The following is a 26,775-nucleotide window of genomic DNA, read 5'->3' as shown; positions in this document are numbered from 1 at the left end:
ACGGAGGCGAGCTTGCTCCCTTCCGGACTGGGTACCAAGAGGTCGTGTAGGAGGCTGTCTACCGGGATCTTCCGCGCTGGGCCCCACTTAGGCGGATCGGTGGGTTTGCGCCCAGGCCCGACTTAATCTACCCGAGAGGCTTCGCCCTCAGCCCTGCCCAGCTGATGGCGAGGGGTGTCTGGCTCCGCAGGCTCTCCGAATTGTCCGAGGGACCCGCGCCCTGCGGATAGCGCTTACCTCTTGTCTTGTGTGACCCCCTCGCTCTAGCTCAAGGCAGGGTTACTTGTGTCAGCTACGCTTTACAGATAGCTGCGCTGAGGCTCCGAGAGGGGATTCCTCTGAGGGCCCAGGGGGAGTGGGGACTGTTGGGGTGGGGGGGTACATTGGCGAATATCATGTACATTTCTGTTCTTATGGAAATGACCTTGGTCACCAGTTGTGTGACCTTGAGCTAGGTTTTGCGTAGAATTGGGATAATGTCCTTAAGACAGCTCTAAGGATGAAATGAGCCTGTGGCTCTGTATGTATCAGTTTTTCTGAGATTAAGCACTTCTTCCAGCATCTCAGATTGCCTTTAGTGTATAAACGTGGAGAGCCGCAATCAGTGCATATGTTTGACACGGTGGTGTTCTAGGTATACACTATCATGATATGTAAGCTGCGTCACAGCACATGCTGGACGTGCGTAGGTGTATGGACTATACATGCATCACACAACCATACGATATTTATAGCTTGTGACTGCACCCAGTGAAATAGTTTCAGTACACACTGTTTGTATCAGGGTTTCTCAGCCTCTGTACTATTAACACTTTGAGTCCCAATAATTCTTCGGGGGGTGTGTGTATGTTCTGCGCTTTATAGGATGTTTAGCAATAACCCTGGCCTGACACACTAGATACAGGAAGCGCCCCCCAAGTGGTGACAACCAAAAATATCTCCAGACATTCCCAAATGTCCCCTTGGAGCCAAATCACCCCTGTTGAGAATCACTGATATATGAGAAAGTGCATATACAATATGCACATACTTATACATATGAGACCTGGTGTGAACTTTTTTATAGTACATTACAGTAGTAGATAATATTTAGTGGTGTGCTAGCTACTAACGAGTGCTTTACATACTTTATCTCATATAATGGTAACAACTTCATGGAACAGGTACTATGATTATTTCCATTTTACAGAGGAGGAACCTGAGACTCAGAGAGAGTAACTTGCTCAGGGTCTCACACTTAACTAAAGTGGCAGAGCTAGGATATGAATGCAGGCAGTCTGATTCCAGAGGCCACACTCACTTTCTACTAAACCATCTCCTTAATATGTGACAATATACTATGTGTGCATACTTATGGAAGCATAATTTAAGTAGTAAGTCTACATTATTATACTAGTCTTATTCTGAGAGGGAGAGAGAAGACAGATATTCTTTATGGCACTAAAGGAAGGTGCCAGTTCCAGAGACCTAGAGTTATTCGCTAGAGATGAGCAAATTGGACTTGTTAAAGTTCTTAATAGCTTCCAACCACTATGCCTGTCCCCTGCTTTCATTTTCTGATTTATCCAGTTTATTCATCCTTCCAACTCAGTTTATACTGAGCACCTGCTATGTGTCTAGACACTGCTAGGTCCCAGGGGATGGACAGACACACATACACACACACACACACACACACACACACACACACACACACACACCAGACAAAGATGAAATAAGATAGGCCTTTCCTTACAGAGCTTACAATTATAGGAGCAAGTAGACATGGATACATAACTGTGATGGGTTAAGTGCTCTAGAGAAGAAACAATGAGAGTGGGGAAAAAAAAAAAAAACTAGTGTCAGAGTCTTCCAGGAAAAAGAACAGTCTCTCTAGAGGAGGTAAAGCTAAGGCTGTGATGTTAAAGAAAGAATGGAAGTTTATGCCCAAATAAAGTGGGCAAAGGCTTTGCAGTCAGTGGGCAGGTACCACGGCCTGTAGATATGAAGAATCACAGCATTATCCTGCTCTGAAGAGAGCCTTGGGAAGTGGCTAGGTCAGCGCCACCATCTCTAGTTGGAAGGAAGAAGCGAGCTAGTCATGGGTGTGTTGCCCACTTAACCATTAGCAGGAGTACAAGGAAGGCAGTGTCTTCAGTGAGGATGAGACACTTCTCATCACTGTTAAGCCCTCAGACAAACTGTTGACACTGTTAAGGGCCTATAAATGAATTTCTCCTTCCATCATTAACTTTGACCTTGAGGTAGGAACAGAAGTAAAACCCAAAATGCAAATCAACTTCTACTTTCTTCCTTTAAACATTCACTCCTCAATTCAGCAAATTTCTAATTACATAAGAAATACATTATATAATCTTGAATGTTTACTTCTTAAGAATCCTTTCTTTTGAGTCTTACATCGTTTACGGTAGCACTTAAGTGACCATGAACCTGTAGGCTGTCTTAACTCTAAGAGGCTGTTTTACTCTAACTTGCCTCTTAGGAAGCTTTTTAAAAAAATTATTGGGAAGATTTTTAACTGTAGAAATCACATAAGAAGCTTAAAGACTGTCATGCAGAACTGACTGCAAATACAAGTTGCTTTAATTGTTTTTGTTTTCCCAGGTTTTTATTTCAGACCTATAGAAAAGTTGAAAGAATAGTATAGTGATCTCTTCTATACCCTGCATCATATACCCTTCACCTGGATGGACTCATTACTAACACTTAGGAACATTTTGTCACATGTATATATACACGTGTATAGATTTATATGTTTACATACATGGATGTGAGTTGTGTGTGTATGATTTTTCATCCCTGAACTTTTTGAAAGTAAATTTAGAAAAGAGGCAATGGAGACCAGTTGGGAGGGCACTGCCCTGCTCTATAGGGGGGATGATGGTGTGTTGGCATCGTGAGTGCTAGGAGGTGAGTATCGGGCATCTCGGGAGGGTACAGGGGAGACTGCTCATCTGTCTTTTCCGGTTGCCAGAAGGTCTCACGGAGGAAGTGAGAGGTAAACTACAACCTAAGGGCAATCTGGAATTAGCCAGGTAACAGATGGAAGGGCGCATTCCAGGCCGAGGAATCAGCATACGCAAAGGCCTGGAAGCCGGAGGACAGCACCACGTGTTTGAGGAAGCTGCAGGTGATGTGTGTGTCCAGATCATCCAGGTTAAGGTGAAATACGAGGGAGAGTTGCTGCCAAAAGGGGAGAGGCCGATCTCAGATGGCCTTCTCAGGCGGGTTAAGGAACAGAGTTTATCTTGACCTTCAGTGGGGAGGCATTGAAAGTTAAAGGAGGTTAGGATGTGATCAGATTTGCAGTTTTGAAAGATAACTGAAGAGTGAAGAAGGAATGAGGTTGAGAAGAGGCCTGGGGACCAGTTGGGAGGCTGCTGGAACGTTCTGTGGGTGAGCTAACGGCAGTGAGAGTGCAAAGAGGTAGAAGGAGAGCTTCTGGAGGAGGGACTGGCAGCACAGTGCACCCCGAGTGCAGGGGTCTAGCTGGGGGACTGAGGGAAGCCGGGTGAATCCAGTTTTCTAGCTTGGGCAGCTAGGAGACTAGTGGACTCCTGATCTAAGGAACTTAGGAAAGGGGTGGTCAAGGAGGGCGGAGATACTGAGTTTGAAACAGAGCAGGACCCTGTAGGGTCCTTCCTGATACAAGTCCTTTCCATGTCCCCCGTTTTTTGTTTGTAAGAAATAGGTTTCATTCAGCCTCTTTGAACTCCTTTCCTGAGTTCCAAAGGGCAGATCTAAACAGCTCCCTTAGGGAAGAGAGAGAATGCAGAGACCAGGGAGGAACAGTCAAGAAACAACAGTGCAGCCTTGGGGCAGGGTCCTGGTTCCTCCTCAAGGAATATATATATATATATAAAACAATATCTTTGAGTTATTCTGCAGGAACCAGGTGGAGGGTGGCAACTTCAGGCTGAGCACAGGACTCCTGGAGCACCATCCTGTTACCTCTCCACCAGCCAATCAGAAGAAAGTCACTCACCCCAAATTTTGCCTATGGGTACTATTCCCCTCCAAATCACTTAGGAGTTCAGGTTTTTCTGACCTTGACCTGCCTGTCCTCTTTGCTTGGCCCTACAATAAACCTCTCTCTGCTCCAGACCCCGACGTTTCAGTTTGGCCTCACAGTGCGTCAGGTACACAAACTTTTGTTCGGTAACAAGTTCAGTTCTGGTCGTGGTCTGAAGCGCTGGTTGGAGGTTAGTGGAGATGGCCAGGTGGTACCCTGAGCATCAGGGCAGATGTCTGGACTGGGGGCAGTGGAGCACCCTGTGCCCTGTGCCTTCTTTTCCACAGCCTCGGCCTCAGCATGTGCATAAGGCAGCTTTTCCAGTCCTCGCAGCTCCAGCGGGCTTGGAAGGCAGCCTTCCTGAAACACGGCCAGCGCAGGCGCCACGGAGCTCGGCGATGGACACATTCTGGAAGCGGCACGTACAGAGCGGTGATTTTTGACATGGGTGGAGTTCTCATTCCTTCTCCAGGGAGAGTGGCTGCAGGTGAGCATGTCATTTTGTTTTCGCTTTTGGTGACCCAGGTTGGGGTGGGTGGTGGGAGGAGACAGAGAGGAACATTTGGGCAGCAGTGTGGTCCCATTGGGTACTGTTCCTAGTCTTGAATCAAATGCCAGGCAACACTAAGTGGCTGAGTATCTTGGGCAAGTTATTCAACTTCTCTGAGTCTTAGTCATTAAATTAGAGCTATTGACAGCATCTACCTCTATGGGGTTTGGGGAGAGTTAAATGAGATTATCTAGAGAAAGCACTTGAAGAGCAGAGCGAGTGCTTGGCTCATCTTAAATTCTCAATTACTTATGAGCTGCCACTGTTACTGCTGTTACTGGTAGAGTTTAACTACCTATCCCTGAGAACTACTTCTGAATGCTGAAATCCTGCTTTGATCACAACCTTCTTTCTTCCATCCACCTCCCAAAACCTGCTTTTGCACCTACAAGATCAAACTTCTAGTCTCTGATCCTTTCTTTGTCAGCCCCTCTTAACGAGAGTGACTGAAGAAGACAGAAGTTTATTTCTCTTTTATATGAAAACTAGGTCTGTGGTCTGGGGCTAGTATGTTGCTGTGTGATATCAGGGCCTTGGGTTCTTTGTTTTGTGTTGCTCTGCTGTGAGTACCTTATGGGTCTCTGTTGGCTGCTTCACCTCCTGCCATCACATTGTCATTCCAGCCAGCAGGAAAGGAAAAAGACCAAACAGCTGTCCCTGTCCTTTTGACCTATACTGGTGGCTGGTTGGACAGTTTTCCAGGCTAAAAACACCCAAGTTCAGGTTTTCTGTGATTCTGGGTGAAAAATTATCCAGCTATGCAAACCAGTTAGGTGAGCTTTTTTTTAAGCTCCAATTGTAGCGTCGCCCTCAGCCTCTCTATTCCTCTACTCTCATTCCTCTCATATTTACCACAGGACTGTACCAAACTCCCCCAGAAGTCATCATACCCTCCCACCCCAAACCTTCATACTTGGCAGACAGCTGAATCTCTTCTTTCACAGAGAACATAAAGATCACCGGGCGGGAATTTTCTTGACTTCCTCCAGAATATCTATTCTCCACTGCCACTGCCTCTACCTGAGTTTAGATCTCTATCTTGTTCCACCTGTCAAATCCTATCAGCCACCTAATTTCCTATCTCTGCTGTGGGGCTCTTAGAACCTAGGACCCCAGGTCTGGGATATAGTCACATCACCTTTCCAGTTTCAGCTCAGAGCTGGCTCAGAAAACATGTCAGATGGAAAATGAACAAAGTGGTAATACCTTCTACTTTCTCCTTGTTTTTCCTTGACTGGAACTCCTAACATCTTTTATTTAAAGTGACCTATGCAAAGGGTCACTTGATAAGCAAACACTAGCATTATGATCACCTCAAATACCATACTTACTATTTTTTTTCACATTTAAGCCAGAGAGCGCTCAGTTGGCTACAGCCTGTGGGCCACATCTGGCTCGTTGTATGGTTTTTTGTATAGCTCAGCAGCCAAGTATGGTTTTTATGTTTTGAAATAGTTACAAAATGTCAAAACAAGAATAATATTTTGTGGTGTGTGGAAATTATGCAAAATTCCAATTTCAGTGTCCATAAAAATGAAGTTTTTTGGAACACAGCCATGCCCATTCATTTACATAGCGTCCGTTTCTGGCCCTTTTCAGAAAGTTTGCCAGGCTCTGATTTAAGCTACTGGTTTACTATAAATTTAGTATGCACATGACAAAAAATTCAGAGCACAGCTCAAACACTTTATCATTGTATTCAGGGAAAATAATATGATCAGACTGTTTAATTTTTGTCAGTGTGATGGCTGAAGAAGCTGTCTCTTGGTTTTTTACCTCTGTATGTTATTTTAATATTCAGGTTGAGCTTTTTTTCATACGTTAATTAGTCATTCAGTTTTCCCTTCCTGTGAATTGCTCATTTTTTGTTGTTGTTTTGCAATAATAACCTTTTTCGTCTGTTACATAATTTGCAAGTATTTCTCCATTCTGGGGCTTCCCTTTTATTTTATTGATAATGTTTTTGCTATACCACAGTTTTCATTTTTGATGTCAGCAAAATCATCATAAAAAGTGTTTTTCTTCGTAACTCTTGGCTAAGAAAGTCAAGTTCATAAAGATGTTCTGTGTTGTTTTTAAGTTTTAGAGTGTTATGTTTCTGATTTGGATATTTAATCTGTTGGGAATTTATTCCTGTGATGATGTGTGAAACAGGGATTTAATTTAATTTTTCCCATTTTGAAACTCAGGCCAGTCTCATTTATTGAATAGTCAGTGCTAAAAGAATTCTCAGAATTCCCAATAGAACCCACCTTGGACCACAGTGATGCCACAGGAACTGGCATGGTAATTCCCCTGGTCCCCAAACCCCAGCCATTTGTCCATCTGTTATTTCACTTACCGAGTGTTTTACTTCCAATAGAATGGGAGGTACAAAATCAAATCCCTTCCGGAACTATATTGAAGGCCTTCATCTCAGGTGGCGAAAATGGGCCCTGGATGAAATTTATGAGAGCAGAGATAAAAACAGAGGATTTCTTACAAGAATTTGGGAGACTTTGCTCTGAAATTGTAAGTGATAAACATACTTGAATTTCCATATTCTTTTTGCCTAGAGTAGTGGATGCAACACTCATCCATTAAGTTGCTTAAACCACAAGTAAAGAAGGAAAAACCTAATAACCCATTATAAGTTTTTAAGCTATTTCCATCCCCAGATACTCCTCTCTAACTGCATGAATAAAAAAATGCTACTTACTAAGCCTTACATCAGCTGTTGTTCATCTGAAATTAGAGTTGTCACACAATGGCTTTGATCAGAAAGCTTGTTTAAAACAGTGATGGTATCCAGCCTTTTCTCCGTACTATGCATTGTATTAAGCTCTTTATTTATATTAACTCACATAATCTTCACAATAACCCTGGTAAAATAGAATTTTAAATATAGTAAAGAAAGTTCTATGGCTGGATGGTGGTGATAGTTACACAAAAATGAATGTGCTTAATGCCATTCAACTGTACTTAAGTGGTTAAAATAGTAAGTTTTATGTTATGTATATTTTACCACAATTTAAAAATAAGTACATAAGTAATTATATTTCAACATGCATATATATATTGAAAACATTATGCTAAGTGAAAGAAGAGCCAGTCACAAAAGACCACATACCATATGATTCCATTTATATGAACTATCTAGAATAGGTAAATCTATAGAAACAGAAAGTAGAATTGGGATTGCCTAGGACTGGGAGTTTTGGGGGTTGGTGGGGGACTGGGTAGTGACTGCTCTTGGGTACAGGGTTTCATTTTAGGGTGATGAAAATATTCTAAATTTACTGTAGTGATGGTTATACAACTTTGTGAATGTATTAAAAAAATTGTACAGTCTAAATGGGTGAATTGTATGGTGTATGAATTGTATTTCGATAAAGCTGTTGCTAAGTGTGTGTGTGTGTAAGTAAAATAGCAGACTTGCCTTTGCAGATTTTGGACATGATAAAATAAGAGTTTTCAAAACCAACACAGATTGAATTTAAAAACACAAAAACTGATCAGAAACTAAAAGTTCAGTTCACAATGGTGATGCTGAGGCAATACAAAATCATTAAATGTCTTCCGGATCATTAAAAATTAAATTACATCTGCTTAATACACATTTAGAGTTTAATGCATCCTCTCACAGTATTGATACTTTAAAAACTGACAATGGGTGAGTGACATAAAGAACTCACTTAACTGGAATACTAATATAAATGGCTGCATTCCCTCACTATTGTAACCCTAATTCCAAGTCCCTTTTTACAGCCTTATATGCAGAGGTCTGCTCAAGGGCCGAGGGACACAGTATCCTTTAGGCAGCCAGCCAAAGGCCTGGTCTCTTATGACCAAGTCGTGGTAGGAAGCCAGGAATATGTATTTTTCTCTGTTAGTCATAAGCTGTTCTCACTCTTAATGATTGCTGGTCTCCCTCCCCCCCCACCCCCATTCTTAGTCAAGGACCTCCGTGCCTGTGGATTCCTTTTTCTCTCTGCTGACCAGTGAGCGAGTGGCGAAGCAGTTCCCAGTGATGACTGAGGCCATAACTCAAATTCGAGCAAGAGGCCTTCAAACTGCAGTCCTGAGCAATAACTTTTATCTTCCCGATGGGAAAAGCTTTTTGCCCCTGGACCGGAAACAGTTTGACGTGGTAAGCTCGAAGTGATCCAGAACAATCAGAATCAAATCTCTGTCTTTGCTTCAAGATGCAGCATTAAAATACACTGAGCTCTTAGCAAGGTCAGACATTCATGGGATTTGGTAACTGGTTGAAACCTCCCCTTTAGAGACTCCCTTACATTCTGGATTTGAACCTTAGTCATAAGCTAGCACATGTACTTCTGTCAGCCCTCACATGCTAATGGGTCCTTGGACCTTTGCTCTTCAAAGACCAACCATGTGGCCCTCTATTTCTGTGGCATTAATCCTTTGACCAGCGCTGTTCACAAAAACTTACTGGAGCAATGGAAATATCCAGTATGGTTGCTACTAGTCACATATAGCTATTAAGCACTTGAAATGTAGGTAGTGTCACTGAGGAACTGTTTTTATTTTATCTTAATTAACTGAAATGTAAATAAATAATCACATGGCCAGTGGCCACTGAATGGGACAGAGCATGAAGGGCTAGATGTCAGAGTACCTGAGAAGATACTGTGTCAGGAGGTGGCCTTCTGTGCCAGAAGGTTGCTTCGGCGAGAGTCCCCAGTTCCCTAGGAGAATATAGAACGTTATCCTGGGATGGATATGAACTATTGATAAATAACTTGCTGAAGCTTCACTCAGTCAGGAAACCAGATTCTTACTGAGCAGTTACTGAGTGCTGGGCACGGGCCAGGTGTGAAGGGACCCCGTGTTCAGCGTGACAGGCACAAACCCGGCCCTCTGGAATACACACATTTCAAGTGCTCAGTCGCTACATGTGGCTAGTGGCTACTATATTAGTCAGGGCAGATACAGCGTTTCCGTCATTGTAGAAAGTTCTATTGGATACTGCTATTTTAGAACATAAAATCTAGTCCAGTTGACAAGCAGAAATTCAGAGCACAAGGGTTGGAAATTAACCTTCCGAACTAATGCTGTTTTCACCTTCCACTCCTCCGTCCTCCTCCTCGTAGAAAGCCTGTCAGAGACAGAGTTCGCCCCGCTTCCCACCCCCAGCACAGCCCTTCTCCAAGCATCCTTCTCTGGAGTGATCAGGGACCTCTGCAGGTTTGAATCCTGTCTACACAGCTTGCTATGGGTGGTGGCTTTGAGTCCCTGAACCTCAGTTTCTTCAGGAATAGCAGTTTCTTTGTTTAGGGTTGCTGTGCAGATCCCAGAGAATACTGCATGCAAAGCACTTTGCATAGTGCCTGGCACACAGTTAAGTATTCAATACATTGTGATTATTTTCCAAATTTCCTTCCATCTGGTGTGGCTGTCAGGATAATCTTCATGTGGACAAATTAAGTTGCCCAGGCTCACAACTGGGCCTGTCAACTATTTAGAAGACCTGTAAACTTCCTTAAAACAATGGACTAGTTTATTCAGACTTCACAGGCTCTCTGACATGTGCTTTCCAACAGCTTTTCTTTTCTTTTTTTTAAATTTTTATTGAAGTATAGTCAGTTTACAAAGTTGTCAACCAACAGCTTTTCTGATGAGTTTTCATATTAGGGCTGCAGGAGACCTGGAGTTTTCAAAATCCATTTTCTCAAGATCATAGTTTATGTTTTTGTTCTCTGAAGCTATAAGGTGGAAAATTAAAAAAAAAAATTGAAAAGCAAACAGCTAGTGTAACTACTCCTGTGATCTCCATCATCACTGGAGGCTTTTCCTAAATCTCCAATAATATATTGTAGGACTCCATCTCTGCTGAGCTGTATATGACATTCAAAACACTTTTCATCTGTTTTCTTTGAATTAAAAAAAATTTTTACGTATTTTTTATTGTAAAAGAACACATCAGATAAGGTTTACCATCCTAACCATTTTTACGTGTACAGTTCAGTAGTGTTAAGTGTATTCACATTGTTGTAAAACACATCACCACAACTTTTGTATGTTGCAAAATAGAATAGAAAGAGGCCAGGGCTCTTATCCAACTTAAATCTCAAGAATGTTTTCACTTTCCCAAGATGTAATCACCTGTGAGAGGAGCCGTCTGCTGGTCGGACTTGGCCCCCTGCCCTGGGCTTGCTTCCCCCCATCTCTGGTCTCAGCAGGGCTAGCTGTGCTGGTTTCCTGCCCCTTCATCTGCTGATTAGCATCTGAAATACCTGGCTTCTCTGCGGCCCATCTTTGAGGTTTTCTTTAGAAGGTGCTTCTTTGTCTTCCTTTAGCTCATTCAGGTCCTTAGCGGACCAGGAAGAGTGAGATAGAGAGGTCCAGTTTATTCAGGACATTCATGTACCTGAAAGGGCAGTTCTCCAGCCTTGAATGATGGGAATTTCGGGGTCCTCAGGTTGGGCCTTGGTCTTGGAGAGCGAGGGTCATTTCAGGAGTGAGTGAGGGATTTCGTTCTGTTCTTAGGGTGGACCAGAGGGTATTGGATCAGAGGGCCACTGTGGCTGTTTTAGGCCCACTTTGCTAGAGATCAAGGCCTTGGGGACGGTGTAAGAGGACTTCTGGGGGTTGTTGGATCAGAGGTAGCCTGACACCAAGGTGGCTTTTTCAGGGCTCTCCTTGAGCTGTCAGCAGCCCCCCAGTTCCATATCAGATGCACATTGAAGCAAGGCTGTCAGGATACAGGAGGCTCCTTGCATGAAAGGAACCTTGTCTTTGCCACCTCTTTGGTGTCAGCCCTCCTGTGGGAATTATCTGTCTAGGTTGAGTATGGCTGTTTTTTAACTTCTGAGATACAGACTTTAAAGTCATGTCTTTTTCGTAACAGTTAACAGTGTATTTTTTCTGAAAAAAAATATAAAATAATTTCCCTGAAGCAGAAACGTATAGCTTTCCTTCTGCTCTGTATAAGCCACGTGACCTAACACGAGCAAAGTGCTTTGTCATTCTGGAACACGTTCAAGTTTCATTAGGTTTCACAGCAACTATTCAGGTAGGTAAGACGGTCATTAGTGTTGCCATTCGATCGATGAGGAATCTGAAGCCCATCATGGCTTAGTTAATAAGGTCACTGTGTCTGAACCAGGACTTTGGTTTTCTGAGTCTTCCCTCAGGTTGCAGCCCAATATTTCCAAATCACCCCACTTAAAAAAAACAACACCATTTTATATCATATCACTCTTGAGTTACTTGTTATGACAAATCTCAACTGTCCTCCTCCTGCTCTTCTTTTCAAAAAAATATACCACTGCCCGTGCAGGAGCACCACTTTTAGGGGCCCCCATCTCTCCTTCCTGTCCCTCGCTCAGGTCGTGGAATCCTGCCTGGAAGGTGTCTGCAAGCCGGACCCCAGGATATACAAGCTGTGCTTGGAGCGGCTCGGCCTGCAGCCTTCTGAGTCCATCTTTCTTGACGACCTTGGACCGAATCTAAAAGCAGCCGCCAGCCTTGGTATTCACACCATTAAGGTATGGTCACTATTCTTTGAACCCCTACTGTGCGCCAGGCACTAGTGTAAGCATTTCTCTGAGGTCCTCTTACACTCATAGTTGGAATTGCCTTTAGTGGTTTTTGCCCATGCTGCCCTGGTCTTTTTGTTTTTTATTAATTATGAAATCTAGGTGACTAGCAGCTTGTATCTTTAATGGGGAGTAAGACAAACAGTACTAGGAAGGCAGTTTGAGAAAAGAGTTACACAGCAGGTAATTGTAGACGTTGGGCTGACAGACTGGCCTGGTGATGCTGTTCTAGGTGGGGAGCCAGTAGCTACCAGCCACAGGGGCCACCCCAGGTCATGGCTTTGAAGCAGGAGAAGCCGCATTAGAGGTGGCTTCCATCTAGCTTAATAAGTCTGGGTTTTCATTATGAAGCTGACAGGCCCGCAGGGACAGAGTGGATGCTACTACGTAATATTCCCTCCTGGCATGAGGGAGTATGATGGACTTTTAACCAGCGCTCTTCCCAGCAGGTAAGAAAGTTTAATGTGGTTAGGAATTAAATGGGAGGAGGGAACTCGTTCTACAGCTTCCTCAGCAGCTGATTCTCCTAGCTCCAAAGTCCTTTGTCAGAGAACTGACTTTTTGAATATTTGTCTAAAATATGACCCTCTTAGAGAACAGGCAAGAGGAGAGGTCAGCGTTGACTTGTGGTCCATGTTCAGTGTTCTCTTTGAAACCAGGTTAATGACCCAGAGACCGCAGTAAAGGAACTGGAAACTCTTCTGGGTTTTATGCTGAGAAAGGTTGTTCCAAACACTCGCCCTGTGAGAAAGACAATGGAAATTCCAAAAGACTCCTTGGAGAAGTACCTCAGAGACTTACTGGGGACCCAGACCACAGGTATTTAAGTGTCTGAATTTTGGTAAAGGCTAGGCATTCAGTCAGGGTCTCACTTTCGGTCCCTCTGAGACATAGATGCCACGGGGTGAAGAAAACAGCCACTGGGTCCAGCGGATCTGAGAGCTTCTCTCAGTTCTGCATGGGAAAAAGCATTAACCTCCTTTTTTATGGGTCCTGGAAAGTGTACTTGGCCCTTCTTCCACCTGAGAGTGCAGTGTGGTGGCTGTCACCTGCAAAGGGCTGTCACGGAGGAGCGGCACTTGGAGACTGCAGCATGTGTCTGGGGCATTGGAGTGGTTCCAATTTTTTGAGATGACAGCTTGTTTTGTGAAGGTGACTTCAGCGCTGCGCGAATTTCAAAGTGTTAAGTTGTCTCCATCTCTTCAAAATTCCTTCTCTCATTCTCCACATTCCACCTTCAGAATAACAGGTGCTTCATGAGCTTTTGACGAAATTTCTATCTGGTGATAAAAGGTTGGCCTCATCTATTTGATCCCTGAAAAAGGCTTTTTGTGTGCAGCTTCATGTGAGAATGTTTTCCAGTGATCAGATTGTGCTTAGAGCCTCTTCAGATCTGAGGGGCCCTTTGTGACCACACCACTAACTCAGGCAAACTCCCTTGTCCTGCTCTTCTTACCAACTGAAATGAATCTGTGTGTAGAGTTCAGTCTAGTTGTGAAGCCGAGGGTTATCTAGGCTGTTTCTTTAAGGAAGCCGCAAGGGTTCAGCCTGCTGGGGTGGGAAGTCGCATCTCCTGAAAGCAGCTTCGGCCTGAGCTGCAGGCCTCTGCTTAGCTCTTTCCAGCTGTCACGCCAGCATTGGGCGTGGTGTGGCCGAGTATGGGCTGAGGGACGCACAAGGGCATTTTTCGTCCTCGGATTGAAGCATTCTGTTTAGCCAGATGGGTTGCCATGACTGCGCTTGCGGTTGATAAACAGAACTAAAAAGCTTTTCTTCATGGAGCAGGAGTTGGCAAGAAGGACAAAACTGGACACCGGCACAAAGTGAAAATTGTGGTGTGAATCCAGTGAACTTTGCCACACTGTAGTGTGACAGGGTATACCTGAGACCCAGTCACATCTGGTACGCAGGGAGGAGGTGCTTTCCTTATAGTGCATCCCAGATCAGGATGCTCTGCATCCCAAATGCAGCACTCATTCGAAGAATGTCTGTTCAGATCTGTCCTCCAGAGCTGGTTTGAGTCTTCCTCGTTTTCAAACTTGCAGGCCCATTGGAACTCCTCCAGTTTGATCACGGGCAGTCAAATCCAACCTACTACATCAAGCTGGCTAACCACCAGCTGGTTCTGAGGAAGAAACCCCCGGGGACGCTCCTTCCATCTGCCCATGCAATTGAGAGGGAGTTCAGGTAAATTCTTAGAGCCCAGGGCCTGCTGGCCCCACCCAGCCTCTGCAGCTCAGCCCCTGAGCTAAGTCAGCCCTCCATTAAAGTGCCTTGAGACATTTAAAACTACAAGTATGACTCTCCAAAATTATTTCAAATAAGATCATGCCCCCTAACCTTATTCAGGAATTTGTTTTCTCTCTTCTCTACCTGAAGAGATGTTCTGATAGTAATACCTAGACCTTTTTTGGGGAAACAGCTGTCCCTTAGTGTAGGTCCACATGGTTTGGATGAGACTGACCTAACTGTGATTCCAGGGATGGGCACAAGACCCAGTTTGACCAATCTGAACAATGCATCCTCTCGATCACAGTGACTGGTTCAAGAACAAACCTAAAACCCATATTGGGTCAAGTAGTCCATCTCTGGAGGTATGCTGGCATGTTCACTGGGGTTATCAAGGAAAGATATACTGAGAGATGGAGAGAGAGAATGAATAGGTCCTGGTGACATTATTTGGGCCCCTGAAAACATGACCATGGTAAACATTTTGATGTGTTCCTTTCCAATATTTTTGTTTCAACGCATACGCCTTTTAAAAAAGTACATAGTTAATATATTACTCTGTATAGTTGCTTAAGTAGTATATAGTTTACTATGTATCGTTTCATTAAAATTTTATCATGCACATTTTCATTTTATTATCAGCATTGTTTTATTGGCTGTAGTAATAGCATAATCATTAAGACAGGGCTGTGGAATCCTACTGTCCTTGGGTGTGAAGCCAGACTCCATCACTCACATACTAGTTGTGTGTCACTGGGCAATGGGAATCCTAATAGTAACATAACACAAAACTGTGAGAATGCTTTGAATTAATGATACATTCAAAGCATTTATTAGAGTTCGTAACACATACTAAACACTCGGAAAATGTTAGCTGTTACTATTATTGTTACCGTTGCAACAAGTAATTATATGAAGATTTGCTTAATAATTTCAAAATCACTGTATCTTTTGGGTGCTTCCAGTTTTTTATTATAAGTAACACTCGTGAGTAAATTAATACATAAAGATTTTTCCCTATTTAGAATTTTTTTTAGAATTCCATTTTAATTTCTGCATGTACTAATTTTAAATCAGAAAAATAATTTAAAAATTTAAAATTTTTTTTTAATTTTGGGGGTAATCAGGTTTTATATATTTATTTATTTGTTTGTTTGTTTGTTTATATGGAGGTACTGGGGATTGAACCCAGGACCTTGTGCATGCTAGGCATGCACTCTACCACTGAGCTATACCCTCCTCATCAAGAAAAATAATTTTGAGAACATCTCATCACTTCAGCCAGCAATGTTGTTCATTTTCCTTTGTTCTGGCAGGGTAATGAAAGCCCTTGCGAATGCTGGAGTCCCTGTGCCCAAAGTTCTTGACCTCTGTGAAGATTCAAGGTAATGTATAGATTTATTTTTTTTCCATTGCATATTTAAGCTACAGAAGAGGAAAGCCCATATACTAACTCCAGCTCTAGTTTGCTAGAGTAAAGACAAATAAAATTTGGGTAGAAGAGAAAAGAGATTTTATATCAATCTCCCTTAGAAGTTCACAGGTCTTTATCCTGAAAGATAAATGACTGCTTTTATGAGAATTGGCAAAAAAATATTTTTTTAACATTAAAAAAATATATCCATGTAGTTTCATGTTGCTTATTTTTGTTAATTTTTTTATTATGGATTTTCTGAACTGTTTTTGAATTGCTTTGTAATATGCTTTTTGTGTCTGTGTCTTTTTTCCTAATGTTTTAATTACAAAATATTTGAAACACAGAGAAACTGAAAGAAGAAAACATAGTATAGTGAGCACTCACACTTCATCTAGATGAAAACATTGTTAACATTTTGTCACATTTGGCTTCTATATATGTGTATGTGTATATATGTGTATGTGTGTATTATATGTATTAAATAATTGTATAGAAATAGTAATAGTCATATAATAGGATAATTTTATAAAGTAATATCTATTTTATAATGTAATTAACTAAATTTCATTAAATAATTATATAATAATTTTATAAATAAATATTTTTTATATATGTGTATAAATTATTTTTGAACCTTTTGAAGTGTCAGGCAGCATACATCTCCTAAGAATAAAGACATTTTCTTTCATAACCACAGCAGCATTATTACCCTTAAGATAATTATTAATAATTTAATAATATATTATCAATCCCATCTTCAAGTCAAGATAAATAATTATAATGGTAAAATTTTTAAAATAACTTTTTAGAGAAGTAAACTGATTTCTAATGACTGAAAGGTGGATTAATGAAATTTTGTGGTGTAACCTTAATACTTCACGGTGGTCTATATGCCATTCATACTATTGGATGCTGATGTAAATAAATAACATCGATAAGAAGAAGGGATATTTATCATTGGAGCCAAATACTCCCTATATATTTGCTCCCTTAATTCTCATAAGTGCGCTTTGAAGCTTTACAGATTAAGAAAAACAAAGCTCAGAGAGGCTTTGTAAGTCTCTCAGGATTACACTGCCAGGAAGGGGCAGAGGTTGGAGATAACCTGGTTCTGTATGACTCCAAACCCCCCTCTCAACATGCTGCTGCTTTCCTATATTATCACACTTAATCCCATGCCAATTTCTATAAGTGGACGGAAGAGAAGAGAGGCATGCTGGCAAGGAAGTGCAGACTGGGCTGTGTGTGTGGATTGGTTTGGAGAAGGAGTGCTGCTAAGCCCCTGTGCTTATGTACAAAGGAAAAAGGGAGTTTCCAGTACTTTGGGCCTGAACTCCTACCCAGCACTCAAAGCGTACACACAGGACAGAAAGAGCAGTGCCATGACTAACAGCCTGCTACGTCACCAGCCACTGAAGCACCCTGTCGGTGTCCCTCCCAGGGTCATCGGCACCCCCTTCTATCTGATGGAGTACTGCCCAGGCGTCATCTACAAAGACCCCTCTCTGCCTGGCTTGGAGCCCAGCCAGAGGCGGGCCATCTACACTGCCATGAACAGAGTCTTGTGCAACATTCATAGTGTGGACATCAAGGCCGCGGGCCTGGAGGACTATGGGAAACACGGTGAGCATGAGCCCGCTTACCTGTCGCGCTGCTGTTTCCTCTGGTGCCTGTGCTTCAGGATTTGCATCATGTCAGAGGTTGACAGGCCAACAGTATGCTAAGGGAGGTGGGCTTGTTAGATTCCTTCTTGGAAATCCAGTTTCATTAAAATGAAGGTGTCGCTTATGGAGACATCTTGTCCTGAGATAAATCCATTCATGGACTGAGGAATCTTCCTGCAACTTTTATCTCATTATATCACTTGACACTTTCTTTTTTCTGATACCAGCCAAAGGTATTATAACATGTACTTTCTTCTCTGTTTTTCACTCTTTCCTCTAAATATTCTTTTCAGTAGGGACAGATATTTACGATGCAATTCATGCCAAGGTATTTATTTGTAGAGTTTGTTTCTGCTTTTTTTTTAGTCTGAGAGTTCTAGTTGTTCCTTGTCCTTACAAGCATTTGTTATTCTCAAGTTTTTTTTTCCTTTTAAATCAGGTGTATTGAAGTGTAGCATTTTATGGATTTTGACAAACACACAGTTTTATAACTACCATCACAATTGTCTCCATGCTTTTGCTAACTTACCTTGAATCTTCACAGAGGTCAAGAACTTGGGGCACAGGGACTCCAGCATTCGCAAGGGCTTTCATTATCCTGCCAGAACAAAGAGAAATGAACAACACTGCTGATGAGATTACAAAATGGGCAGAGGGGAGGGCATAGCTCGCTGGTAGAGCGCATGCCTAGCATGCATCAAGGTCCTGGGTTCACTCCCCAGTACCTCCATAGTAATCAATAAATCCTAATCACACCCCCCTCAATACCAAAAACTGGAAGTTCTAAATTAGGTGCGATTTGTTTTGAGTTAAATTCCTGTGGATTTTGACCTCCACCTCTGACAGCCCTGCTGGATTCTCCGAAGGGCGGCAGTCTGGATGCCCCAAGCGCAGGGGACTCCACGGGAGGAGCCCAGTCCCTCTGTCCTTGTCTTCAAGTCTCTGGGGACCAGTTTTCTCTCAGACGAGGAATGAGGGTTTGGCTTAGAGCCAGGGACCTGACATGTTGTTTATTGTTATTAATTATATAATAGTGACAATAACTGTCAACTGAAAGCAAGTAACAGTGACAATAATAATGGTCACTATTCATTGAGCAGCCTTCAGTGTTTGGCATGTTATATAGATCTCATCTGCCCTTCACAACAGTCCGCCGGAATTTGGGTGTCAGTACACTCCTTGTACAGGTGAAGCAGTGGAGGCTTAGAGAGGCTAAATCAGTTGAAAACCTTGACTATGAGCCAGGTGAGTCCAGAGCTCCCTCCAGTTTATGATCCCAGATGTAACTTCCAAGCTCCTCAGCTGTGGTAACTCTTGAGTTTCTCAGCAAACATCTGAATAACAGCACATACTCATGTGGTACTTATGCCAGGAACAGTTGCAGGGGCTTTACATATTTTATCCTCCCAACAACTCTATGAGGAGCATCTCATCAATGAGGAAACTGAGGCCCAGAGAGGTTAAGTAACCTGCCTGAGATTGCACAGTTAGAGAATGGCAGAGCTGGGAACCAAACCCCGGCAGTCCCAGTCCAGCCCCAGAGTCCATACTCTTAGCCAACCACTGTTGTTCAGTCAAAAAGGGATTTAGTAAAGGCTGTTAGGAAGTTCACAGGATCTGTGAGAAGGCCAGGGATCAGGCTTGGAGGCCCTGTGGCTGGAAACAATGCCCAGGTCACAGGGATCCAGCCAAGTACAAGTCAGCAGGGGCTTCCACATTGAGGGGGCAGGAGTACCATGTGGGAAGTTCTCCAGTCATGGGAAGGTGATGCCAAGAGCATTTCAAAGGGTTTCACTGCACTGGTTGATTTTCCAACCCTCTGGAGGGTGTTGAACTGGCACATCACTTTCTAATCCTCTTTCCCTCAGGGGACTATATTCCACGCCAGGTGCAAACATGGATCAAACAGTATCGAGCCTCGGAGACGAGCGCCATCCCAGCCATGGAAAGGCTCATCGAGTGGCTGCCGCTCCACCTCCCCAGGCAGCAGAGGACCACGGTGGTGCATGGGGACTTCAGGTCGACACGGCGTGGGGAGGGCTGATGTTTAGATGTGGAAAGTGATGGGAAGGGCATTGGAAGGGGAAGTTGGCAGCTGGTCTTTGCCCAATTTACGGATGAGAATTATCCACGATACAGACTCTCCCTCTTGAAGGCAGGGTTTCGCAGCTTTGGCACTATTGACATTTGGGGCCGAATCATTCTCGGTGATGGGGGGCTGGCCCGTGCAGCAGCGGAGTCAGTACCACCCCCAGGTCCGAAGGTGCAAGCGCAGGCTCCAGCTGTAACCACTGCGTGACACACGACTCCTACTGCGTGGCCATAAACAGCGAGAGCGGTGATTTCACTCTTGAGTCCGCAGTCTAGGGACAGCATGGCTTGTTTGAGCCATTGGGGTGGCTCTCAGGCTGGGGGCTAGACTCACCTGAAGCCTCGCTCACACGCCTGCACAGGGCGGAGAAGAAGTGAACAGCCGGGCTCCCTGGCCTCTCTCTCTGTCTCTGTGGTTTCTTTCCCACATGGTGTCTCCAGTAGCTTCTGGGTAGCTGGGCTTCTTCCTGGTGGCTCAGGGCTGCAAAGCTGTGTGCTCCGAGAGAGAGAGGGGTGGGTGGGAGCTGGTCACCTCTTCTGTCCTCGTCTTGGGAGTCACTCAGCACCATTTCCACCTGTGTTAAATAATTGTTAGACATGAGATACTGCAAAGGGTGAAGGACTAGACTCTTCCTTTTGTGGCAGGAGTGTCAAAGTATTGCAGACCTGTTTTAAAACTCCTCAGGGAAGGAGAAATGATCCAAATCCAGAGAGGGTGGCTATGTGGAGAGGGCTGCCTGACCAAAGCTGTGGCCCTCGGGAGAGAAACACAACCATCCCTGGGCTGTCTGCTAAGAGGGAGGTGAGGGAATTCATAAGCAGGCACTCGTCCACTCTCCTGCTGGTGTCCCCATTGGCTGAGCCCGACTGAGCCAGAAGGCCAGGGAGCTGGTGGACGCAGCCCACACAGGCTCCCAGGGCACACAGGGCCAGAGGGTTGGGGAGTGTGTCTGCAGGGACAACGCAAGACGCCGAGCACAGAGTATACCCTAGTGATTGATAAGTTTCTTAGCACTGTCTCCATTCCTTCCTTGGCTCCTTCAGACTGGACAACCTGCTGTTCCATCCGGAAAAGAACGAGGTGCTTGCTGTCCTGGACTGGGAACTTTCTACCTTAGGCGACCCCCTTGCGGATGTGGCCTACAGCTGCCTGGCTCACTACCTGCCCTCCGGGTTTCCCATTCAGCCAGGTAGGAGCTGCTGCTGGGGGTGCGAGGGGTGGCGCCAGCTCCACTCTCAAAGCCTGGGGGCCAACTCGGCTGAAATAGTTTGTGACTGGGCTGCTTCGTGAAAAATGAGATATTCAGTATTTCTTCTACAGCTTGATTTTTAATGACAGCATAGGATTGAATTGTTACAGAATTAACTTAATCAAGACATTTGGTTTGATTCCTGTATGGATCTTTGCTTCCTTTTTTATATTACCTTCCCTCTCCTCCCACAAAAAAGGTAGTGAATATCCTTGTAGCAATATCTTTGCCTGGATATAAAGTCTACTCCTAGGGTAAATTCCTAGGAACAGAATTACGTTACATGCTTCTAAACCATCAGAATGTTACAAATGAAGGAAATCTGTAAACGTTTTTATTTGTTGTAGTTATCTTTTTAATAATCTGGCGAGGTCTTTGAATACCATTTTTATCAAATGACAGATAGAAGATAATGCTGAACTGTGGTCCTGTTGGAGGTGAAGGCCCTGCCTTCCTTCCTTTACTGCCAGTTTAGTCTGAAACTTTTAAGAGCCAATTTGTGAACAATAGCTTCAAGCTTGGATTCCAGCCAGCCTGAAATAATGAGCTAGAACCCTTTGAACTAGTTGTGAAGCCAACTTCCAAGGGCCAGAGTAATTTTCAGAATTTAAATACTTGGCGGCCACAGGGGAGTGTGGCGTCACTGCCCAGTCCTGACTCTGTCTGTCACCTCAGGTTTGAGTGACTGTGATTTGACGGATCTGGGAATCCCGACTGTAGAGGAGTATTTCAGGATGTACTGTCTTCACATGGGGATCTCTCCCACCGAGAACTGGAACTTCTACTTGGCTTTCTCCTTCTTCCGCATAGCCGCAATCCTGCAGGGGGTCTACAAACGCTCCCTCACAGGTAAGGGGGCACCTGGGAGAGTTGGCCTAGGGGTCTGAGTCACAGCCAAGGGGCTTCTCTGCCCGGAAACCCTTTTGTGGCCAGATTACAAGAGTCAGGTAATTCAATCATTTGAATTAAGTGTATGACGTCATATATATATTTTAGAAAATACTTAAACTTGTTTTAAAATTATTAAAATAAGGTACACAAATATTTTAAAGTTAAAAACAGACATGATAAGAATTCAGTCATATAGAAGAATATAAAATTATTTCACTTCTTAGCTCCATTTCTTAAAGACAAAAGCTATTATTAAGAACTTCTTGGGCTCCCCAATTTTTCTGCATATCTGTCACCTCTCTCTCTGTCTCCAAGTTTTATAAAAATGTGATCATCCTATGTGTAATTTTTAGTACCTTGATTTAAAAATTTTACATGCATAAGAATTCCTATGAAACATTTGTATGTGTATATATATAAATGCTTACATATGTATTTGACAATTACATAAGGCAAATTCCTTGCTTTTTTTCACTTAACAATATTTCACTGAGAGGTTTCCATGTGCATATGTACAGATCTACATGATTCTTTTTGATTTCTGTAGTGCATCCCCTTGTGCATAGTGTTCCATTGTGGATGTACTGTAACATAGTTAACCACTACCCCTACTGATGTAACTTTGGATTGTTTGCAGATTCTTGCAGTCACAAAGAGTGGTTGATGAATATCCTTTCTCATACACCCATGTGAACATATCTGAAGGCTAAATTCCCAGAATTGGGATTGATGGGTTAAATGTATGTGCCTTTAAAATTATTGTAGATGTTGCCAAATTGAAGGAGAAAAGAGATTACTGTATTTTCTTGGATGGTGCTTTATATGTACCTGGGAAAGTACTTTATTGAACCAGGATATTCTAGATTGTATCTTTCAAGTTTGAACTTTTGGGAAGAAAGCTATGTATGACCACTTAGAACTGATGGTTGGATAAACACGTACGTCACCGATGGAGTGTTCACGTGTACATACATGCAAGGTTGGCATAATGTTATTAGATTTAATTCTAAATTTTATAGGGTAGCAAAGGAAATAATCTATGTCCTAAATTATTTAAGAAAATAGGACAGATTAAAGTTTATTTCCTGTGTAGAAGGAAGACAAGTAGAAAGCAAGCAGATAGAATCTACCAAAAAGACCTAGAAATAATGACTAAACCAGCAGCATTAAATGCCCCTAATTATTTGCATCATAATCTGTAAATCCCATTCTCATCAAAAGGAACCAGGACTCCTTGGAGAAGTGGCTGATTTCAGGTCTAGGGCAGAATATCTACAAGATGAGCCTGGAACATGTTGCCATACAGAAGGGAAGGGGGTTGTTGAAGACTACGAGGGTCATAACTAAAGGTCTCAGGAGCCAACTCGAAGAGACTCCCTCTTGCTCATGACAGGAAACTTAGAGCACCAATAAAATAAGGATGATAACTGCCATGGATGGGGACACATCACGTATGCTTAAATCCAGGAGTAAAGAGTGATCTTCAAACAAAGAGGTAGAGTCTCATTGGTGACTTCAGAGGCTGCCAGGGAGGCAACCCCTTATTCTGGAAACTGCTAAATAAAAGGAGAAGAGCCCAGCATTTATCCTGTCTTTCCTATACAAATTATATGTCAGGCTAACCAAGCAGTTGACGCAGGAAAGCTTCTCTCTAGAGAAGCATCCTGGGACACAATGATAGAATTGGTGTGTCACCAATTTGCTGCCCCTAATACTTTAATGGATCAGTAAAACAAGTATTAATGGTGATAACATCACCAAGAGACAGACAGCCGGATGTTACATACCTCCTGAGGCTTCCCCCAAGAGTCCAGCCTGGATCTGACGGGGCCTCTGGAGCCAGCCACCAACTTAGAGGAGACAGAGAGTTCAGAGGAACACGATAAACAGCATCACTGAGGCACAGTCACGCACAAAAACCCTGATTCTGGGAAACAGTTCAGTTTCTTCAACCAAGAAAAAAGAGGAAAAGAAGATGAAAAAGGAATCTATCGATTGGAAGGGACTTAAAAGTTACATCAGCCAAAAACAGCGTTTGGACCTTATTTCGATCCTTGTTTGAAAAAAGAAAGTATCTGAAAAAACTTTTTTTTTATGAGACAGCCAATGAAATCTGAATTCTGAATGGAGAGTTGATGTATTAAGGAGTCGCAGTTATTTGTTTTTTTAAGTGTGATAATGGTATTATTGCCTTTGTTTTTAGACATAAATGAAATATTTAGAGATGAAATGAGGTGGTCTGGGGGATTTACTTCAGAGAAATCCAGGGCAGCGGGGGTGGGGATGGCAGAGAATGAAACAAGGCTGGCTCTTCACTGGTGACTGCTGGAGCTGAGCGATAGGAACCTGCAGCTTCATTGTCTCCTCCTCTCTAGTTGTATCTTTGAAATTTTCCAAAATGAAAAATTTAAAGAAAGAGCCCAGCAGTGGGTTTGCTAGTACAATGGGACATCTTAGCTTCCTGGCCAGGAATAGTGTAATACCTTTAACACCAAAGCTGCATGCAAATGGTTCTTTTGAGAACTAGCACTTGACCATGGCAGGAGCCAGAAGTAAAACAGGCCTCCGCAAAGATCCATTTATCGATACATAGCGGCGGAGGAAAACAGTCTCTTTAGAAGATGGAAATGGTAAAAAGCATCCAGAAAGGCCGGCTGTGAAGAAGCCCACCACAAAGAGGCAATATTCACAGGACAAGGAGACCCAGGGATGGATCCCAGATACACTGAGTGAAAGAAGCCACACTGAAACAACTATGATGTATGTACTTACGTGACACTGGGGAAAAGACAAACCACAGGGACAGAGATGACTGCTGCCCCTCGGGGGCATGGGGAAAGGGTACAAAGGAACACCACGGAAATTTGGGGCGGATCAGAATACTCATCCTGTATCTATCTGCCTGACCAAACACACAGAATTGTGCACTCTATAAAGAGAGTGTATATATACTACACCTTAATTAAATTTTTTTTTCAAAATTCCTCTAAAAAAGAATCTTGGTGCTTGTATTAAATAAAAAAAAAAACAGCACGACTGGAGTGAGTGCTGGCAGTGCTGATGATGGTGTTGATCTAGACATAATGGTGCCCAGAAACTAGCCATTAATTCAATCCCTTGTGACACTGTTATTATCAATTTCATGGCAGGGCTTCCTATAGCCCACTGGTGACAACGAATTTGTGATTTGGGGAATTCCTGATTTAATTTAGTTTCTTGAGGAAAAGAAGCGATAAAGAGCAGGGAGCAGGCCGTCTGAGTTCAACTTCTGGCTCCCAGCCCACTAGTGTAAGCTTGGGCACATCTCCTCCCTAAGACCCAGATCCTTATCTGTAAAGTGGGGATTAAAACAGATTCAGGAATTCAGTGAGTTGTATTAAACATGTCAAGCACTTAGCACGGAGCCTGGAGCGTGGCAGGTTCTCAGCAGGCGGTGCTGGCTGCTGCCATGACAACAGTAGTGTCGTGTGTTAGAGTTACTGTTAAGGGCTGTTTGGGGGTACTCACCACTTTTCGTTGCTTCTGCTTAGGGCAGGCAAGCTCGGCGACCGCAGAACAGAGTGGAAAGCTGACTGAATTTATGTCTAATCTCGCATGGGATTTCGCAGTCAAAGAAGGGTTCCGGGTTTTCAAAGAGATGCCGGCCACCAAACTGTTAACAAGGTCCCATCACACGTGGGCCAGGCCGCAGTCCCTGCTGAGGCCCCCAGGCATGAGGAGTTATGTCACCTCGACAGACTCTTCCCCAGCTCATGCCACCAGGGGGGTGCTGGTCATCTCTCCAGAAGGCCTTTCCCCACCAGTCAGGGAGCTGTATCAGCGGCTGAAGCACTTTATGGAGAGACACGTGTACCCCGCTGAGCCAGAGCTGCGGAGTCACCAGGCCTCGGCCAAGAGGTGGACCCCTTCCCCACTGGTTGAAGATCTCAAGGTAAAGCGGCCTTTCGAGCGGTGGGGAGACCTGGTTAGCACAAGCCAACCTCAGCCCGTCCACCAGCCACATCCGTTCCCTCCCCAGGCAGTGAAGAGTTGGGAGGGCTGAGTTGAAGTGTCTCTGCCCCTGGCATCGTCAGGAAGAGCCAGCTGCAGATAACTCAGCTTCCCTTCATCATTCTCTCCTTGTGACCGTATCTGCACCCAATAGCTCGGCCCAGGCCGAGGAGTGGGGTTTATAACCTTGGGGCAGTGGGCTCATTTTATGCATATTGAATTGGAAACAGTAGGATATAAAATACATCATTTAATACAGTCTCTCTTTAATGGATCCATAACATCAAAGCTGAAGGGCCTTGTCAACTGTAAACTTGTTTATTCTGCTGACACACAGTGACACCACTTAAGGTGATGACAGAAATACTGCTCTTCTCTGTCAGGATTATTCTGGGCTTGTGTTAGTTTTAAGCTATTTGACATCTTCAGGGGCACATACTCTGCCTATGATGCAACCATCAGCTACTTCAAAAAAAAATAGCATTATCTCTTTTTCCCTAGTTACACACCTATTGCAAAATCACCAAAGTTCAAAAATGAAAAGAGTTCATGGCACAGAAAGAGTTCTGTGAAATTCTCTGCCCTCTGAGATAATCACTGTCAACAACTTGGTTTATTAGGCTCCCAGCTCCTTTTTTCTATTACATAATATATTATTATTATTATTATTATTTCTGTGGCTACATTTGAAAGCCCACTTGCTTATGTAATACCATGATTTATCACCTTCCCACATCAGTGCCTGGAGACGGACCCCTGAGGGGACCAAAGTGTGGGGCACCATGTTTGTCTATCCTCCCCTCGGCTGAAGGTCACTGTGGGTGACTCAGTCTAGGCCACTCTGGGTCACTGAAGCAGCAAAGGACTTTAGCTAGCTCCTGACATGGTCAGGGAGGCTGAAGAGCTAGCTTCAGAAGACAGCAGAAGCCGAGCGAAGGCCGGCTGAGGGAGAGCATCAGCCAGGAGGTCTCCATGGGACGCTTCCTCAGGACGCCAAGTCTGAGGTGGGGGTGTCCCCCAGAATAAGATGGGGTTTGGGTCCTGTGCAAGCAAGGTGCATCAAATGCTCTTACATACCTCTCTGTATATTTACTGTCTCGAACGTATAAATTCTTCGAAGGAAAAATATTGGTCCAA

General features: G+C 43.6%; 1 protein-coding gene and 1 long non-coding RNA gene across 4 annotated transcripts in view; one reads left to right on the top strand and one right to left on the bottom strand.

Annotated features, from left to right (window-relative positions):
* ACAD10 (acyl-CoA dehydrogenase family member 10) overlaps window positions 1-26,775 on the top strand; it is a 35,984-nt gene continuing 9,209 nt past the window's right edge. For all 3 annotated transcript variants that reach the window (XR_004133615.2, XM_064481210.1, XM_010995849.3), the window contains exons 1-13: window positions 1-99; window positions 4,300-4,499; window positions 6,925-7,073; window positions 8,497-8,691; window positions 11,897-12,055; window positions 12,766-12,925; window positions 14,152-14,293; window positions 15,652-15,720; window positions 17,194-17,375; window positions 19,285-19,435; window positions 20,552-20,697; window positions 21,433-21,606; window positions 25,179-25,579. Coding sequence is in view for 2 of the 3 variants with exons in the window: in XM_064481210.1 (XP_064337280.1) it covers window positions 4,313-4,499; window positions 6,925-7,073; window positions 8,497-8,691; window positions 11,897-12,055; window positions 12,766-12,925; window positions 14,152-14,293; window positions 15,652-15,720; window positions 17,194-17,375; window positions 19,285-19,435; window positions 20,552-20,697; window positions 21,433-21,606; window positions 25,179-25,579 (2,115 nt within the window). In the remaining variant the exon portion in view is untranslated. The remainder of the gene's footprint in view (window positions 100-4,299; window positions 4,500-6,924; window positions 7,074-8,496; window positions 8,692-11,896; window positions 12,056-12,765; window positions 12,926-14,151; window positions 14,294-15,651; window positions 15,721-17,193; window positions 17,376-19,284; window positions 19,436-20,551; window positions 20,698-21,432; window positions 21,607-25,178; window positions 25,580-26,775) is intronic.
* Window positions 17,913-26,775, bottom strand: part of LOC135319746 (uncharacterized) — a 35,051-nt gene continuing 26,188 nt past the window's right edge. Inside the window, exons 3-4 of the long non-coding RNA XR_010378593.1 lie at window positions 19,842-20,082; window positions 17,913-18,014 (exon numbers count right to left, since the gene is read on the bottom strand). This is a non-coding gene — a long non-coding RNA (uncharacterized LOC135319746). The remainder of the gene's footprint in view (window positions 18,015-19,841; window positions 20,083-26,775) is intronic.

Source organism: Camelus dromedarius, chromosome 31, assembly GCF_036321535.1.
Source record: "Camelus dromedarius isolate mCamDro1 chromosome 31, mCamDro1.pat, whole genome shotgun sequence".
Lineage (NCBI taxonomy): Eukaryota > Metazoa > Chordata > Mammalia > Artiodactyla > Camelidae > Camelus > Camelus dromedarius.
This window is presented reverse-complemented; position numbering and strand designations above follow the sequence as displayed.